At 44.4% G+C, this 19,454-nt stretch overlaps 1 protein-coding gene across 1 annotated transcript; it reads left to right on the forward strand.

Annotated features, from left to right (window-relative positions):
• Positions 1 to 9,043: 9,043 nt before the first annotated feature.
• Positions 9,044 to 13,566, forward strand: LOC308124347 (monocarboxylate transporter 4-like; the record flags this gene model as incomplete). The annotated part of the gene is made up of 5 exons (XM_080487268.1): positions 9,044 to 9,266; positions 10,422 to 10,565; positions 11,139 to 11,749; positions 11,830 to 12,010; positions 13,187 to 13,566. 5 exons carry the CDS (start codon positions 9,044 to 9,046, stop codon positions 13,564 to 13,566), a joined length of 1,539 nt encoding a protein of 512 aa, XP_080343394.1.
• Between the last annotated feature and the right edge of the window lie 5,888 nt (positions 13,567 to 19,454).

The raw sequence follows: 19,454 nt of genomic DNA on the forward strand, positions 1-19,454 counted from the left end.
CTGTGTCCTCCCCACTGGCTGTGTCCTCACTACTGGCTGTGTCCTCGCCGCTGGCTGTGTCCTCCACGCTGGCTGTGTCCTCGCCACTGGCTGTGTCCTCCCCACTGGCTGTGTCCTCGCCGTTGGCTGTGTCCTCCCCACTGGCTGTGTCCTCGCCGCTGGCTGTGTCCTCCCCACTGGCTGAGTACTCGCCGCTGGCTGTGTCCTCCCCGCTGGCTGTGTCCTCGCCACTGGCTGTGTCCTCCCCACTGGCTGTGTCCTCACTACTGTCTGTGTCCTCGCCGCTGGCTGTGTCCTCCCCACTGGCTGTGTCCTCACTACTGGCTGTGTCCTCCCCGCTGGCTGTGTCCCCGCCACCAGTGGAGCCAGGCATCGTCACTGCATTGATTGAACAGAGCAGTCTCCCGGGGTTCCTTTAGGATGTAAAACTATCCGGAGTCATGATTTAAACATCCATTCTGCTCCTGCAGGTCGGGGCTGCTTTGGGCTCAGTGTGTGATTAAAGCCGAGTGTGGCTCCACCGCTCTGTGGGCTTGTATATCACATTACTGAGTAGAAAAGGACGCCGGCTCACCGGCAACGATGCTAATAAATTCCAAGTGACCTGAGAAGAGGAGAGAGTGAACTCGGCTCCGGTTCAGCTGTCAGGCCAAACTCCGCTTTCTCTACATATTTAATCAAACCCTCCAGCAGGTATTCATTCATCCAGGTAAACTGGTATTTTCTGTGTTGTCTTTATCGGGACAGTCGGTCGTTTTCTGCTGCTGTGACTCCAGAAAGTCCAGAAAGTGGAGACATGGTATCAAAGTGTCAAAGGAAAACAGAAAGTTAATTCAAACCGGGCGTGAAAGAAAGCATGATGACTGTTTCTGAAGAATGTTTGGACTTAAAGTTCCTCTTCCACAATCCACACGGGGAAATTCAAATATGGAGGATCCAGCTTTAGTTGTTGACGTTCGTCTCTGATGTCTGTCCAGACCTTTCTGAAGGACGTCCGTCATACAAACTCGTGTTCCCAGCATTTCTATTTCACAGAACAGACCCGGTTTGTTGACATTCTAGCGTCACGGAAAAGTCCGAAGATTCCCGAGGCAAGATCCCGTTTGTACATTCGATCTCACAAGATCTCGATTTGCAGTGGGAAAAAACGTTCAACGGTCTTTTTCACAACATTTCAAACTTCTGGTGGCTTGAAGACTCTTTGTTCTGAGGAAGTCTGGCCGGTCTTCAGGCTGGATCAGGGGGATGTTGAACATATTGACTTTGCTGGGATCAATTTAAGAAACTGCAAGTTGGAAATTTATGGAAATGAGTGTTTTTGTTGTTGTTGGTTTTATTCGATTTATTTTTTCTTTCTTATAATCGTGGAAACGAGTGCTTCTGGTCTCACTTTCCTGTCTTGGTTGATTCTCTGTGCAGACGTGAGACCTTTTATGGGAAGTCTATTTTAAAGATTTTGTATGGTGGAGTAACTTTAAATGAAAAGATTAATCTGAGTTGTTTTGCTTTGTAATTCATTTTAATCACATCTTAGTATTTAGTACAAGATAAGTCATCACAATACACGACAGTTAAAACTGATGGATGAGTCAAAAACAACAAAACCATCTTTATGTATTCAGGGATGTTTAACTTTTTATAACTCTTTATTTTCTGTTGAGCATTTTTACATTATAGACAACAAAAACAAAACAATAGAAAAGAAGAGAACAAACAGAAGAGAGTAGGGATACACGTGTATTCCTAGTGAATTAAAGCAGTGCGTCCACACGCAGTCTCAGGGAGACCGGGTCCTCTCACTTTGAAGAAACTACCATCCACTTTTCTTGTTTTTTGGGAAAATCCATTTTTATCTGGAGAAAGTATTTTTCCGTTGTATACTCCTTTAACCACGTCCATCCATGGTTTGAGGGAAGGAGGCTCCGGTTTGGACCCGTCTGTGGTGATCAGTTTTACAGGTTCCACCACTACTTTGTCTTTTGTTCCACCCAGGTGGAGGAATCTGCCATCCAGGGGAGGCGGTAGCCTGAGATCTGTTCCACAGGGGCCAAGATTCCTCCCCAGAGCAGATTCATTAAAAGTGTAAAAGACGTGGGAGTGATGGTCATTCGGCTGGTCGCTCTGTCTCCAGCGTCACCTTCCTCTTTGAGTTTGCTTCTGTTGAATTTCAGGTGCGATGAAGTCGCGGATCAAATTCTTCCAGCCAAATATTAGTCAGTGATTTAGTGGATGATTGTTGTGTTTTCCACATGGACGCCAGCCCTCCGGCGTTATTTCTGTCTCATTCTTTTTCCCATTTTGTTTTAATGTATTCAGTGTTTCTAGAGGCTCTGCTACGGTGCAGAAATTGTTTTCTTGCACTTATTTATTTATTTTTTCGTAGGCTTCAGTCAGAACTCCAGTCACGGCATTCTTTATCTTTTTGTCTCAATAATCTTGAATTTGCAAATATCTGAGGAAGTCTTTATCTTCTAATTTAAATTCTTCTTTTAATTCTTCAAATCTTTTAAATGTTTTGCCCTGAATACGTGTCCTCAGTGCAGTGATGGCTTTGTCCCTCCAGAGTTTGAGTCCATGGTCGTTAGTTCTCAGGGTCCAAGGCGGACCATATCACCAGACTGACATTAGATTCTTTAAACATTTTTCTCCAGACACTCAATGTTTGATTGCTAATTGTCGTTTTTGGTTCCCTGATGTCGTTTGGTCCCATTTTCTCCCAATTTTGTTTGGATTTGGTAGTTTCCCATGTACTCTGTCTTTCCATCTTCCCAGGTGTAGAGGACAACGTGCCCGAACCAGTAATCTCCCTTCTTTTAAGTGGGGTACCCACAGTCCTCCCTCGTCTTGTTTAATCGAAGTGTTTTGAATCTGATTCTTGGTTTCTTTCCAGCCCAAATCCACCTGGATATTAATTTGTTCCAGGACCTGGATTGTATTCCAGGGATCATGTGTGGGATGGATTGAAACAACTACAGTAACACGTTCGTTTTAAGAACCTCGATTCTCGTCTCAAAGTCCAGGTTGAATCCAGACCATCGTCTGATATCTTTCTGAAGGTTAAACATTAAATTGGTTATAGTTTTGATTGTAGGTCTTAGTAAGTTTATGGGATATTACCACTCCTAAGTATCTAATTGTTTTTGTTTCCCAATTCATTTTCTATTTCTCTCACATTTCTGGATTCGGGGAATAATTGCAGGAAAAGACCCTGAGTCTTTGTTATATTTGATTTATACCCTGAGTGCTGGTTGAAGTCCTGAAGGATTAGCATTAAGTTAGGAAAGGTCTGGGTTGTGAAGAAACGTGATGGGGTCGTCTGCAAACAGCCCTATGGTGTGTTCCTCCTTTCCCATCTTAATCCCTTTTATATCCTCACTTTGTATTGAAGGATGTTTCCTCTCCCGTGTGGACGGTTGTGTGACGCTGCGTGTTTCACATCGATCAGATACAAAGACTTGACTTTCACGGTCAGGGGTAATTTCATTGGTATTTTGTTTTTATCCAGTTTTTTGAACTGAAACGTTTCTGTTTCATCCTGGCGTCTGTTGGCTGCTGCTGTTTCCACCCTGACGCTCTGCAGCTTCGGTATCGAAGCTAAAAGGAGCAGCAAATGGCTTCAAACCTGCAAACGCTTTGTTAAAGGAAACAAAGTTTCCTGTGAGCGTTAACCAGCTCTGCTCTCTCTCTCTCTCTCTCCACTCAGCTCCAACCACACTCCACGCTTCAAACACTCCCTCCTCAGACCCCCCCAGACCCTCCACCAGACCACTGGAAACTATATTTAACATTTAACTTCACCTGATAACAGGATGTAACGCTAAACGCACTGAAAACATTGTCGTCACTACATGATGATCGGATGAATTGAAAGGAACTTTCTGGTGCAAACTGGACAGTAAAAATAAAAGATGCTTGAATATATGAATTTTTTTACAAGAAGACTTTATTTTTTCGAATCTGCTGTCAGACTCTGAGTCCATTACGAGGTCTGAATTCTGACTGGGTCACATTAGAATGTAGCTTGTTCTATTTAAAGCCTTTCCTTCTCATTTTCTATGTTTTGGGTTCTTGTGGTCACTCAGCTGGTGTACAGACACTTTATCACGGAGGACATTTGGGTGTTAATTTCCCAGCGCATGATGCCATGAAGCCGGAGGCCTGAGGGAGCGAAGCAGCTCTCTGATCAGGAGCTTCTGTTCCTCACATTGAGGATGATGTGGTTCTTCCTCCTGCAGGTTTTCATTGATCAGCTTGATTCAGCAGTTTTTAAGGTGTCGGTCCGACGCCTTCTAATCAATCTGAGCTTTTGCATGTTCACACTCCAGTTTAATCTCTGAGCTCGGCTGATGAGCTGGTCCTTAAACGTCCCAGGTCTGTTCCGAGGCTGCACCCCATCTGTGGAACCGCTGACCCGTTCAAATTAGAACCGCTGGGTCTCTTGAGTCCGACTCATCTCTCCAGCTTTTACTTCTAGTTGAGCGCTGACACCACGATATTGTGGCATTGTTTTTTTTTACTCAACCATGGTAATTTCCAGACTATAATCTGCTTTTTCTTTTCACGTTTTGAACCCTGCGGCTTATAAAATGACGCGGCTAATTTATGGGTTTTTATGGGTTAACGGGCTTCATGCTGCCAGATTCTACTTCTATTTCCTGCCGTTACAACGTGGACACCTGCAGCGTATAGTCTAGTGTGGCCTATATATCTACTTTTTTTTCTTTTTAAATTTTGCGTGTGCGACTTCTCTCCAGGTGTGCTCAATAGTCGAGAAAATACGGTACTGTTGTGTTTTTCTATCTTGACCTGTGAAGTACTTTGGTTGTTTTTCAATGTGCGATACAAACATAGTTGACTATATAAATGAAGCTGAATGAAAAGACGCGGTTGGCTGGATCAAACCTTCGTGTTCCTCTGGACTCTCCTCAGTGCTCCTCCGGGGCAGGACTGTCTCTTCTCATCATTTCTTTGTTGTTGGTTTTTTTTGTTTTGTTTGGAAAGAGCAATACTATACAACTGCCACACAAATACACAAAAAACACATCAAACTTGCACACTGGAAACAAACACAACGCAGACGAGGAAGACGTCTACTGTTCGATCCAAACCGGACCGACTCTGAGTCACCGCTGTGGTCTACCACTATGTATTCAGTTATAGGAGGTACTGTTTCTTATGACTCTACACGCATATTAAACTACAGTAACATTGACCCGTAAATGATGTAAAACTATAATTTAGCCATCTTTAAATAATCTATCAACAGGAAATGTTCATTCTGTGAAACAAGGACTTTGCTCGTATGTATAATTAATGAGGCATGGAAAAACGTATAAAATACCATCTCCGGCAGTGGTTGCTTTAATTTGTTCACAACACTTCAAAATGACGGTCTGTCAGTCTTGATAAGGGTCAAGAGACTTTGTGAGCACTCTTCTCACTCTGCTTCCCTCCCCCTCGTTACAATCGGTGACATAATGGTTGCATTGTGTTGGAGGCTGCCAGTTATTATCAACTTGAATTGAACCCACCGCAGCGTTCAGCCAGTCTCCTTATTGTCCTCCCAAACGTTATGGAGAACAGAGCAGGCTGCAGTGACACGCGTCCCGTCGTCCAAATTAACGTTCATAGACCTTCTCAGTGCGGCCAATCTGGCTTTGAGGCGACTAAAAGCTGATAACAATGCATGTCTCAGACTAACGGAGCCTAAAGTACCCACCCACCGTGGGTGTATTCCTTCATCGGGTAGTGCTGCAGAGGGTCACCAAGAACAACTGGTATGGCCTCCTCGTTGTCCACAACCTGCTTTTTCAGAGCAGGAGTCTTGCCAGTCTGAAAATATTCATTGAGATTTCAATGAGCAAAACCTTCCCAGGCCACTTTATCACAACAGCCATAAATCTGTGGTCACACACAGCCTGGACCTTGAGGAGATGCTGGTCTTTAGCTGGTAGTCCAGGGACTAACGACGAGGTTCCATGAAGCGGTGCTCTGGTGTGGACAGGCCCTCAGTTAGAGCATGGATGGAGGGATGTCTTTCAAAAGCAAATCAAAAAGTTTTGTTTGTGATTTCAACATTGATTTCCTCAATCCAAACAAACACCATGAGACAGAAGAATTCATAGATACACTGGACACTTTCAGTTTATTTCCAACAGACCCAGGATCACTACCCATTGTGGAACGTTAAATAATAACATTTACAAATGTTATAGATCATATCATAGTGAGTGGACTATTAGTGAACGATATCAGTGACCAGACTTTACTGTTTACGACAACGACAGACGAGTCAGAACAGATGAAATAAAAAAGAATTTACTTTCATATGGCTGGGAGCCCATTTATGAAGGGAAACACACTGACAGTGCTAATGATAGTTGTTTCAAGAATATTTAAGTTATTAGATGATCAACATAAAAAAATATAGCAGAAAAGAAAATTATAATCAATCAATGGATCACTAAGGGGTTAAATTCAATTCAATTCAATTTTATTTGTAAAGCGCTAAATCACATCAACAGACATCTCATGATGAATATATGCATGTAAAAAGAAAAACACATTATTAAGTGAATTTATGAAATATAGAACAAAGTAGGCAAAAAATAAATTCAACAAATATAAAAATTTGTCAGAAGACTAGGTTAAGTCATTAACTAGTGATTTGCCAGGTGTTCTGGGGTCAACAAGCATCAACGATTCCTCTTTTGACTTTGGCAGGATGCTTTCTCAGGCGGCAGCTCAAACCCTTCATGAGGTTTATAAACTGTGTAAAGTGTCAGAAAACCTCCAGTTTGAACTTGATTGGTTGATTACAAGTTGTGAGGAATACAAACTTTGACCACGTTTACCCGTCGCCGGGTATTTACAAAACCGGTGACATCCCGATGTATTTGGACCTTGCATTTACACGTAAACGCAGCGACGATGATGATTTCTGAAAACTCATGTTTCCAGTCTGCTGTGATGAAAAGGGATTGAGTGAAAACTGCTTGTTCTGGGACTTTATTTGTTATTAATGCCACGTTTAGGAGGAGCTCCGCTTCATTATCAGTCCAAAGAAATGAACTGTGCGCCATTATCGCTGAACAGGAAATAACTCAAGTCGTGTTTTCTCCAGGATTCTGATTGGCTATCATGGTTTCATGCTCCTCGCTACACTGCCCCCTACAGGTTTGGCTGCTCATGGTAGCTCTGAACCAGGTGTATATGCGGGTCTGTGCCAATGAAGATTTTTTTTGGTATAAACATAGAGGGGACAATATAAGCTTTTCGGGTTTGTATGTATGTAGTTATGACATGAAACACTAAACATGAACACTTGACGAGACTTAACAAAAAGGCTGCTGTCCCCATCACACTGTCTCTGCTGTGTCTTGATGAATTAAACTTTGCTCTTTTGTTTTTAACCTTTGTATTGTGGTTTATTGGTTTATTAGTGTTTTTGTACTTTGCACTTTGTTGTTTAAGCCGTGGTTGTTTTTAAAGTGAAACGTTCTCCTTCCAGCTTCAGGAATCAGAGGTTTCCTCGCCAGCATTCTGGGGTGTTGTGCTGCTCCGTCTCAGTCCTCAAGGTCTCAGTGATGGATTGTTGGAAATCATCAGGTTGGACAAATGCAAGGATTTTCTGTTCTGTTTTCTCCTGTTAGTGCGAGCGTTTCATTTTCAGAGCGAGAGTATCTTCAGTTTGTGCTGCTGACAGCGGCGGATTTCTGGAAAAGCCTATGTGGGTTTGTGTGTGTGATTTGATGGAACAGTAGAGAAGAGTGGGATTGATGGATGACTGAATTTCTGGCATCGTGTAAGAACTGAACATTATTTTAAGCTTTGTCAACCTGTTAGTTTCCAGTCTCCTGATGCCTGTCCAAGGGACGTGCTGCTGTTCAGACTCTGGGACGTTATTGCAGATAATTAGGGTCCATCTGGTCAGATGAATTGAGTGTAGGTGTCAGTGTGATGGCCCTGGTTGTGGGAATCATCTTTTGCCTCGTCTTCTTTGTCCATCTTGTTTTCCTGTGTAGTCCCTGCAGGTTCCTGGTCTCTGCCTCACTCCATGTCCTCCACAATTAGACAGCTAAAACCGGTTTCTAATTGTGGCTCAGGGCCGCAATTGGACACAAAAAGCCACAATTAAAGTTTTTTTGTAAGAATTTCCTGGACATTGCCTGGACGTCTTGTCGGGAAGTCATATGAACGTCAATGAAACAAACCCAAAGTGCCACTCCACTGGGAATCAAATCCAGATTAACATGCCCAAAATAACCTCTGAAATACGTTAACATGCATCAATAAATCAATAATTGACACCAAACACGCTTGACCATCAGAATTACAAAAAAAAAAGGTCCAGTCCTCAGTACCATCATGTACAACACAGTGCTGAATACTAATTACATTACCTTCAGACAGAAACCTCCACAGACCCTGATCAACTGCTGTTGCAGCTCCTCTGAGTCCCACACATTATTTTTATTAGGAAATTCGAAGTTTACAAAGTTTCCCTGTTTGAAATTGAGCGGCTGCCTGATTCAAAGTAACGTTTAAGACTAGCGCCCCCACACTTCAATGGTGAGGACAAGAACTGCATGCAGGCAGGCATCTTTATTAAAGTGAAAGAGTGAAGATTCACCCTCATGCACAAATAAAAATAAATAAAACAAACTGCCTAATTTTACACATGATCGTGACAAAACTGAAAACAAACAAAGAACAAAAAGGAAATGCAAAGGAAAAAAACTGCGTTTTAACAATATTTTAGAGACTCCCCAAAATTTCACAAATCATGTTTTAAGGGGGCTCCTGTCTCATTAAGGGGGGCGGAGCCCCCATCACCCCCGTAGTCCGCACCCTGTGTGTGCTCCATCTCCTACCTGATGGTCCATGGTGCTGTGCCTCGTTCTCTCTTCACTCTCGCTGTGTATTTCTTGTGTGTTTCTTATGTGACTTGTATTAATCTACTAAAGCTGCATTTGATGCCTGATGATGATTTATTATTCTATTTTCTTTGTCTGCCTCTAATAGGAAATTGCCCTAAAGGATCATGGGAGGCGTGGCATTGGACATTGGTGGAGACGGGGTGAAGGCTCCAGACGGAGGGTGGGGCTGGGCCGTGCTGACCGGCTGCTTCGTCATCACAGGCTTCTCCTACGCTTTCCCCAAAGCCGTCAGTGTCTTCTTCAAGGAGCTGATCAGGGAGTTTGGTGTCGGATACAGCGAAACGGCCTGGATCTCCTCCATACTGCTGGCTATGCTCTATGGCACTGGTGAGCTGCGGCTTGTTCACACTCTGGATGAGTACAATGTCATTGCCTTGTGTGTCATTCCCGTTCTATGTATTGGCGTGCTGCTCCTCCCACCTGGTCGATCTGTCAAGGTAATCAAGGACCTGTCAAGGACCATTAAGACGTAGCACAGAGCATACAGAGTGTCTCCATAGAGCATCTCCAGAGAACTGGATGAGAGGAGACTCTCTACAGGACTTGCTTGAACGGAAAGGCATGAAAATTGTGTTTGTTGGTAGTCAGTTGTTATAGAGAGCTTCAGCATTATTATTCAATTCAATTCAATTTAATTCAATTCAACTTTATTTATACAGCACCAAATACAACACAGTCATTTCTAGGTGCTTTTAACAGCGAAAAGAGAAAAACCCAACAAATCCACATGAGCAAGCAGATTTTTTTGCGACTGTGGAAAGAAAAACTCCTCTAACAGGAAGAACCTTTGTAGAACCCAGAGTCAGAGGTGGAGGCTTTCTGCTGACCGGTTGGGGTGAGGGGATAGAGGAGAGGAAAGGATTGAACAGACAGAGAGAAAGATTGAGGGGGAGATACAAACCTTGGAAACCCACCCTGGTTCGGGTAGGGGAGGTCGAGAGAGAGGTGGGGGGGTTTGACGCAGTCCTCACTGTAGCTTTAGTAAATAGAAAAGTCTTGAGTCTCGTCTTTAAAGTAGAGACTGTTTCAGCCTCCCTAACTGAAACTGGGATCTGGTTCCACATCAGAGGAACTTGAAAGCTGAGAGCTCTGCCTCCGACTCTACTTTTAGAGAACCTAGGAACCTCCAGTAAGCCAGCACTCTGAGAACCAAGTGTTCTTCTGGGGAGATATGGGACTAACAGTTCTTTAAGATATGATGGAGTCTGGTTGTTAAGAGCTTTATAAGTTAGAAGAAGGATTTTAAATTCTCTTCTAGATCGAACAGTGAGCCAATGAAGCGAGGTTAGTATTGGAGTGACGTGATCTCTTATGCTGGTTCTTGTCACGACTCTCGCTGCTGCATTTTGAATTAGTTGAAGACTTTTTAAGCAGTTATTTGGACACCCTGATAATAGGGAGTTAAAATAATCTACTCAAATGCATGAATTAGTTTTTCAGCATCACTCTGTGAACAGGCAGAGTGTCTTCTTGTCCCTGCAGGTCCTCTGTGCAGTGTGCTGGTGAATCGCTTCGGCTGCCGTCCCGTCATGATGGCCGGTGGCCTGTTTGCCTCGCTGGGAATGATCCTGTCCTCCTTCTCCACCAGCATCATCCACATCTACCTCACCACCGGAGTCATCACAGGTCTGTCCTTCTGCAGGAAGTCTCACATCCACTTCAGAATAAATGTCTCTGGTCAGAGTGAACACGTGGTCGTACGCCGACATGTCATGACAGCACAAATTCTAATGTCGTCTTATCAATGTAGATCTTATCAGATCCAGACTGAAGACGAATAGATGCTGGAAATGTAAATAAATATGAACTTGTTTAAATCAGACTGATTTACCGTAGAAAGTCCTGCTTTAATGAGCTGTTTTCATTTCAAATCAACAGGTAAGTGAGTAAAACAAGAGACATGTTAAAGTAGAAACCATAATACTTCTAAAGTAACTCCAAACGCAGGTGGTGTATTGACCCACCTGGTTTATTTTAGTCACCTTGACAATCCTCATTTCACTTTTTCCTCCCTCATGTCAAACTGCCCCGGCTGTTCAAACAGTCGTACCTTCAGCATCTTCCTCTCTTCCAAAGAGTTGTGGCTTTTTCCAGGTTGTCATTGTGAAGAAATAAAAGGTTCAATGGAACAAATCTAAATGAGAACGATAATCTGAGTTGGTCGGATGTCTGTTAAGACGTTTGTTCCCTTTGCTGCAGGTCTGGGTTTAGCTTTGAACTTCCAGCCGTCTCTGATAATGCTGAACCGTTACTTCAGCGAGAAGCGTCCTCTGGCTAACGGCCTGTCGGCGGCCGGCAGCCCCGTGGCGCTCTGCTGCCTCTCGCCTCTTGGTCAGCTCCTTCAGTACCAGTATGGATGGAGAGGGGGGTTCCTCATCCTGGGGGGTCTTCTGCTCAACTGCTGTGTGTGTGCAGCCCTCATGAGGCCTCTGGTGGCCCCCAAGTCCCTCCAGGCCAAAACCCAGGAGGAGGAGGAGGAGGAGGAGGAGAAGAAGAAGAAGAGGCCCAAAGCCAAGCTGTTGGACTTCTCTGTGTTCAAAGACCGTGGCTTCGTCATCTACACGGTGGCGGCGTCCATCATGGTTCTGGGACTGTTCGTGCCGCCGGTGTTTGTGGTGAGTTACGCCAAGGAGCTGGGGAACGAGGACACCAAGTCTGCTCTGCTGCTCACCATCCTGGGCTTCGTCGACATCTTCGCCCGGCCCGTGTGCGGCGTGGTCGCCGGGCTGCAGTGGGTCCGCCCCCGCTGCGTCTACCTCTTCAGCTTCGCCATGATCTTCAACGGGATCACTGACCTGGTCGGCTCGCAGGTAGCCTGCAGGAAGATCAACAACACTGGATGTCGGCCCCGCCACCGCCTGCCTTCACACATTCATGTTTTTGTTTCCAGGCGACAGACTACACAGGTCTGGTGTTCTTCTGCATCTTCTTCGGCATCTCGTACGGGATGGTGGGCGCGCTGCAGTTTGAGGTTCTGATGGCGATAGTCGGGACTGAAAAGTTCTCCAGCGCCATCGGCCTGGTGCTGCTCATGGAAGCCATCGCTGTGCTGGTGGGACCACCTGGTGCAGGTCAGTACCCCCCCTTACCTGCAGACCTCCACAGTGTCCACACTGGCCCCTGGATGGACACAGGGGACATGGAGACCCCGTCCCTCCTCATTGCCAACCTCAGAAAACGGTTCTGGAAGCCTCTGACACCAGTTTGACCACAAAACACCTTGAAAAATCACAAAGAGACAGAAAACGACTGCAAAACGGTCCGAAGGAGTTCAAACTGACGACAACAAGCAGTTTTGTGTTTTCGTGTTGTGATGTGACTTTGTGTTCAACAGAAACTATATTATTGACTTATCTGATGGAAGTGGAGGTCACAGCAGTTAGTGCTTTACCCTCAGATGTTCAAATGGGCCTTTCTGTGTGGATATTGCAAGTTCATCCCCCCCCCCCCCCCCCCCCCCCCCCCCCACACACACACACACACACACACACACACACACATGCTGGATTGGCTCCAGCAACCTCGAGTGGTAGCGTAGCATAAAACTGTGGTTCCCAAAACCTTTTCTTGAGGAACCCAAATGATGCGTCCCCTCTCTCTGAACAGAACTGTCACACTGTTCAATTCCGTCTCGGGGTGTTTGGTGAACTGGTCCCGCTCCCGCTTTCAAACTTTCATTCTCCAGTTTTTCAAAACAAAAGATGCATTAAACTCTAAAGTTGTCAGTTGCAATTTTTTTGGAACCAATTTGTCTTTCCCTTTACGTGACGCTCTGCGATTTCTGCCTCCTGCTGCTCACTTTGCCAGCTTCGCTTTAGAGAGTCATTTTGAATATATGTTTTGCAGTAAATGATGCACTTATAATGTAAATGCTTAAACTGAGTAGTTTTGTGACATAAATGTATTAAATGCTGACTCACCTATTTTTAAGAGATAAAAAAAATGTTATACCCCTTAAAATCTAGAGGGCTTCAGTTTGTGTCCCCCCATTAATCTTTCCCCCACCTCATGACAGTCAGACCCCCTAAATGGGATCTACTGGGATGGATGGATGGATGATGGATGATGGATGGATGGATGATGGATGGATGGATGATGGATGGATGGAGGATGGATGATGGATGATGGATGGATGGAGGATGGATGGAGGATGGATGGATGATGGATGGATGATGGATGGGTGGATCTTTGTGTGATGTCACAGAGCCTCCTCTCACGTCTCTCCTGGTCCTTCTCTCTTTCCTCAGGCCGTCTGCTGGACGCCACCAAAAACTACATGTTTGTCTTCCTGCTGGCGGGATGCGAGGTGTGCGTCTCTGCTGTGGTTCTCGCGACCTGCAACTTCCTGTGCAACCAAAGGAACCCGGTGGACCAACTCCAGGGCGTCGCAGTGACGGACGAGACCAAGACTGAGGCGGGCGGCAAACCTGAGGAGGAGAATACTGAAGAGAGAGGGGCGAGCGAGGAGCGAGAGGAAGTCGCAGACGAGGAGGAGGAGGAGGAGGAGGAGAAGGACGGGACGGAGAAGCCACAGAGTTTAACGGTGGACTCGCAGGACGTGGAACGATTCCTGAAAGAACCCCAACAAAACACTGAGGTCGCCGCCAGTCCAGAAACCAGCCTGTGAGCAAGGTATCGATCAGGCAGCTTCGCTCGGTGTTCCATCATCGTCTCGTTTGGCTTTTCCCGTGATTCTGCGTAAAATCTATGTCTTCACGTCCTTCTCATGGTCTTTATTGAATATATTTATATATTTTCATTGAATATAATTAGTATAAATTACAAATAGCAATATTTTAACACTGGATGTTTTAAATTGTGGCGATCGTGTCTAATTTTGTTGTCCCAACATTCCAAAGCAACGAAACCAATGAACAAGATGGACCACAGCTTTATTTTCACAGCGTGTTTGTATTGAGCCAAACGTCTGGTGCCGGCGTCCGTCTGCCCACCCGACACCACCCCAGCTCACTGGGATAAAAGGTGGCGCGCTGCAGGAGGCGGGTTCCAGGCGGCGTGGACACCATCCAGAGCCTCCACCTCTTTGCTCCTGGAATCTGTCCTGATGCCTTATATTGTCATCACATGTCTTCACTCCTGGTGCATTTAGTCTGGACTGACCGGCACCGACCTGATGTCTGCACTTTTACAGACTTTAAGAGATTATATTGCATCTTTGGATTAAATGTATTACTACTTTTATTTTTTAAAGAACAAAATCATTCCATGCAGTATTGTAAAACCTAAAGTGTTCTGAAGACTTTCAATGTAAAATGTTGGTGAACTTGTTCAATCATTGCTAACAGCTGCTTGATGCTGGAGTGTTCAGTGTCATGTGACCCAGCGCCAGTGTCATGTGACCCAGCGTCAGTGTCATGTGACCCACTGTCTGTGTCATGTGACCCAGCGTCAGTGTCATGTGACCCAGCGCTGAGTTTCTGCTCTCCTGTCACACTGATCAGATATTTTAAAGACGCATGCGTTCTGATATTTCGAGACGCGATTCAGGCCTCGTTCATATGTAATGGGAACTAATATGGCTCAAAAATCTATTTGAAATGTATTAACAGAAAAGCTTAAGATTAAACTGCATTTTCTGGCTCATAAATATAAATTAATAATCAATCATTCAAACTATATTTTGATTTTCTTTGACAAGGCTGCTTATTCTGTGACTTAATGGAAAAGAAAGTGATGATTGAGATTTAATTTTCAAAAGACACTCCAGCAAATAGCGACCAGAATTCATTTAGAATTGGCAAATTTGAAAACTAAAATGCATTTGGCGGAGATGAAAGTGAGAAAACAATCCCCTCTTTAGGTTTTTCTTTTGAGTTCTGTCACAAAATGTGCAACCTGAATAAGAAAATGAAAATACAGTTTGGATGATGCATTAATCATTTTATTTAGGAGTCAAACTATGCAGCCAGGACCTTGAAACGAAAAAGCATTTCTGTTAATGCATTTTAATTTGCACATTTGACAATTCAAAATGAATTCTGGTCACTATTTGCTGGGGCATCTTTTGAAAATCAAAACTTAAACGTCATTTTCGTTTTCATTTTAATTAAGGCCCAGAACAAGCAGCCTTGTATAAGAAGATTTAGGGACGTCCCGATAACACTTTTTTGCCCCCGATACCGATCCGATTTTTCAGAATTGAGTATCGGCCGATACCGATACTTCCCCGATCCGATACTCACATTGCTATAGCAAATATACTCAATAGTCTATTTTTGGAGCGACTAAGATGTCTGAAGCTAAAAGCACTATTGGCAGAAGCTTTGTTTAGCTAGAAATTATTGTAAAACTCACTTATTGAATCAAAATTCTTCTCTTTCTCTTTAGTAGTTGTTGTAAACTGAGGAACATCCACACGACGAAAAAACGATCTTTGTCCTCCCTGTCCTGCTTCCAACAAACCGTCCACACCTCACTATGAACACGGCTCAGCGCGAGGCTTCAGGGCATGTAGTACACATGCCAGGCCTTTAGGGGCGCTGTGACTCACCAAACACAATAAAAAAGTAGAAGACAGACCACATAGAAATTTAGAAGTAGACTTCTGCACACAAACACATAACCCACTATATATAACTCTAATTTTATAGGTCTATGGCCCCGCTCCGCCTGCTTCTAGCTTCTGCAGCTCGACCGGAGCTTCTAGTCCCTGATTGTTCTGGTTATTAGGTGACGTAGCGGACCACGGTTTTTTTTTTTGATCGGCGGGGTGATCGGCTGGATTTGCCTATCCCGATCACTCACAAATCACTAATATCGGCCACGATCCGATATTAGCGATCTACCGATCGGATCAGGACGCGGTGGAACCAGGCTGCTCTGATTCTGGTCACATTGTGTCGCTGACGTCTTCAAACCTGCGACCGTCTCGCTGATTTTGTTGCGTAAATAGTGAACGGAGGCGACCCGACCGAAAGGGAATCGCACCGCGGTCAGGAGGAGGTCACATGACTTCTCAGTCTTTAGGGGAGAGGAAGGAATAACATGCAAATTGAATTCTGGCCCTTCCTCCTCCTCCTCGGCCTGAAAATCCTTACAACGTGTGGCGAACTTCTCAGGAACGTTAACGTCAAACATGTCATCATCCGTGACGTCACAGGAGGAGCCTGAAGTTTGCAAACGCTACAAGAACCAATCAAAGGTTTCTGACGTTCTAAGGAAGTGTGACGGTGAGAACCAGATGAGAACCTGGAGGGTGGAGAAGAACCGCTCGAGGCAGCAGAGTCCATCTTACAGTGGAAATGAAGCCTTGGTGTCCTGCTGCTTTAAGGTGGTTGTTGTTGTTGTTGTTGTTGCTTTAAGATTAGAAGCAGAAGCCTAAATATTCAGCAGCTCATTCGGAGCTCCTGCTGTCGCCTCCATATGTCATAACTAGTTTAATAAAAGATTTGCAGCGGTCGGTCGGGCATTATGAGGAAATGGGACCGGGCAGGATGTTCTGCACTTCTCTCAGGCTCTTGTGATATTGTGGACGCTGGCATCATGGTGACGATGATTTGATCCATTCGTGTCTGTGAATGTGTGTTTTGATGGAGCTTATTTGTGCCGTTGTCTCCTGAGAAAGCCCCGAGAGTTCCACAGTTCCAAGGTTTAGTAACGAGGTTCACTAAAAACCTGGAAACACCATTTGACCGACGCTTTATCCATGAATGTCGCCTCCACCTTCGGTATCGTCTGTTCATTCTCTCAGTATTACTGGAAAACAGATTAATAAAAAACTATTATTGTTTTATACTTTGGCTCATTGTTGTGTTTCCTATGGACTGTGGCAGAAATATGATCACTGCTGATGAACGCTGGGGTATGACAGGAATTACAAGAAAACCCCGAAGACGTTTTATTTTATGAAAAATATTTCTTCAGGTTGAATTGATAAACATCAAAACTCTCCAAGTTCAATCAGCGACTGCAAATTTTAAAAACAAACATTCAATGTAAAATAGGGACGTACAAGATCAATACAATACAAAAGACATTCTCAATAAAAGGTAGTCTCACCTGGAACGCAATGCCAAAGGAATTAAAAATGATAACAGGCCCAAACTAATCAGCTCAAAGGTTAAAAACTGGCTGAAAACAAGACAAGAATGTACCCACCTATGAAATACTACTATGTCTACAGGGTCTGTGTTTTACTGTAATGAGGGAGGGAGGGAGGGAGGGAGGGAATGTGTTTTACTGTAGTGGGGTGGCGGATGTGTTTTACTGTAGTGTAGGAGGGAGGGAGGGAATGTGTTTTACTGTAGTGGGGTGGGGGATGTGTTTTACTGTAGTGAAGGAGGGAGGGAGGGAATGTGTTTTACTGTAGTGGGGGGGGTGTTTTACTGTAGTGTAGGAGGGAGGGAGGGAATGTGTTTTACTGTAGTGGGGGGGGTGTTTTACTGTAGTGAAGGAGGGAGGGAGGGAATGTGTTTTACTGTAGTGGGGGGGGGTGTTTTACTGTAGTGAAGGAGGGAGGGAGGGAATGTGTTTTACTGTAGTGGGGGGGGTTGTTTTACTGTAGTGAGGGAGGGAGGGAGGGAGGGAGGGAGGGAGAGAGGGAATGTTTTATGATAACAGGTAATTGTGAATCAGATATTTACTCTGTGTATTCTGTGTATTTCTGCTTGTCTGATGTATCTTGGTGTTCTATACTGTTGTTTCCTCCTTTACCCTCTGAAAAGCTCTTCCAGGGACCAGAGTTGCAAATTAGTGTCGAGCTAAATACTCTCTGTGCAACACATCACATTCTTTCTATGTACATTGCACCGTCCCTGATAAATAAATAAATTGAATTTGAATTTGGATTTATTTACAATATATATGTGCAGTCTGGAAGTTCTGCATATCATAAGACTTTATTGGATTTGGGTCCAGATTAAAAAATAAAAGGGCCGAAGGACCAGCAGGTTTATTATCCAGCATCTCTGACACTAGATTCACGTTGTGCAGATTTCACATCTGGAAGCTCAAAAAAGCTTTAAGAATAAAAACCTGAATCTTCGTCTCTTCGTCTCTTCGTCTCTTCGTCTCTTTGTCTCTTTGTCTCTTTGTCTCTTTGTCTCTTCTTCTCTTTGTCTCTCCGTCTCTTTGTCTCTTCGTCTCTTCTTCTCTTTGTCTCTTCTTCTCTTTGTTTCTTGTACGTTGGTGATCAGACAGTGAACACAGAGTTTCTCAGTTTCTTTTAGATGAAAACAGCCAATCCAGAAATTAAAGGTGGTGGAAGGTGGAGGAGGAAATCGTCTCAGACAAAAAGAAAACACAAAGTGACTCTGCAAATGTAGGAAATATTCCTGTTCAGTCCTGAGCTCACGAAGCAGCTGATCTCTGGTCTGAGACGCTTCTGGACGTTCAGTCTTCAGTCTCCTCACTCAGGATTTAATTTCATTTCACCAAATGTTCTCACGTTCGCTCCCCATCTGCTCCCCTGCTTCCATTCCCTTCATATTTTAGAGACGATCAAGTAAACATGTTGCCAGTTTTCAAAAGGACAAATGCTCTTTGAGCAAAGACAAAACAATTTCACGAGCCTGGAACCTGAACACTGGATCATGAGCAGAGGGTGGCAGTGGGACAGTGAATTCTTTCACCACAATCAGTGAGATGTACCACATTTGGAGAATATTTCATTTCATCATTTCTGCTGTGTGTCTGATTTGGTTTTAGATTTACAGTTACCAAAAGATTTCATGAAGCACAAATGTTACGCACATAATAGTTGAAGACATTTTAAAAATATCAAAAGAGGAGCCTGAGTACTGAATTGTCCTTTATATATCATCATGTCTGTGTCTTCTTCATCTTCATCTTTATCATGAGGCGGTTTTAGTGGCGGTGGATGTGTGTGTGAAGCAGGTGAGATAGAGGAGCGCAGGTAAAAGATATACACAGCTCTTTCTGGGTTGTTCTTTGTTTTATGTTTTTTTTTTTATCTACAGTCAAACTGAACAAACGTCAAAATATCACGGTGCCACTTGCTGTCAATTCATGAATATTATGTATCACCAATCACTACACAGGTGAGCTGATGCTGCATTTGTGTCAAGAATCCGAGAGAGCAGGACATGTAAGGGTTAACTGCAGGAAATACATGAGTGAAAGAAGGAATGTAATGAAGGGATTGATGAGAGAAGGAGTGAGGAGGGAGACGGAGAGGAAGAGGGAGAAGATGTTTGAATTGATATATATATTTTTAAAGCAGCAGGTTTGATTGGGTAAATATAGAACGATGGAAGTAATGTGATTAGGTAACGCGGTCCAGCAGAGGGCGGCAGAGGGCGCTGGAATGCTTCCACCGCTCCTGCAGAGGGCGCTGGGATGCTTCCACCGCTCCTGCAAAGGGCGCTGGGATGCTTCCACCGCTCCTGCAGAGGGCGCTGGGATGCTTCCACCGCTCCTGCTTCCACCGCTCCTGCAGAGGGCGCTGGAATGCTTCCACCGCTCCAGCAGAGGGCGCTGCGATGCTTCCACCGCTCCTGCAGAGGGCGCTCGAACTCCTGTTTGAGGAGTTTCTTC

The sequence above is a fragment of the Lipophrys pholis genome (genome assembly GCF_963383615.2).
Source record: "Lipophrys pholis genome assembly, chromosome: 19".
Taxonomy (NCBI): domain Eukaryota; kingdom Metazoa; phylum Chordata; class Actinopteri; order Blenniiformes; family Blenniidae; genus Lipophrys; species Lipophrys pholis.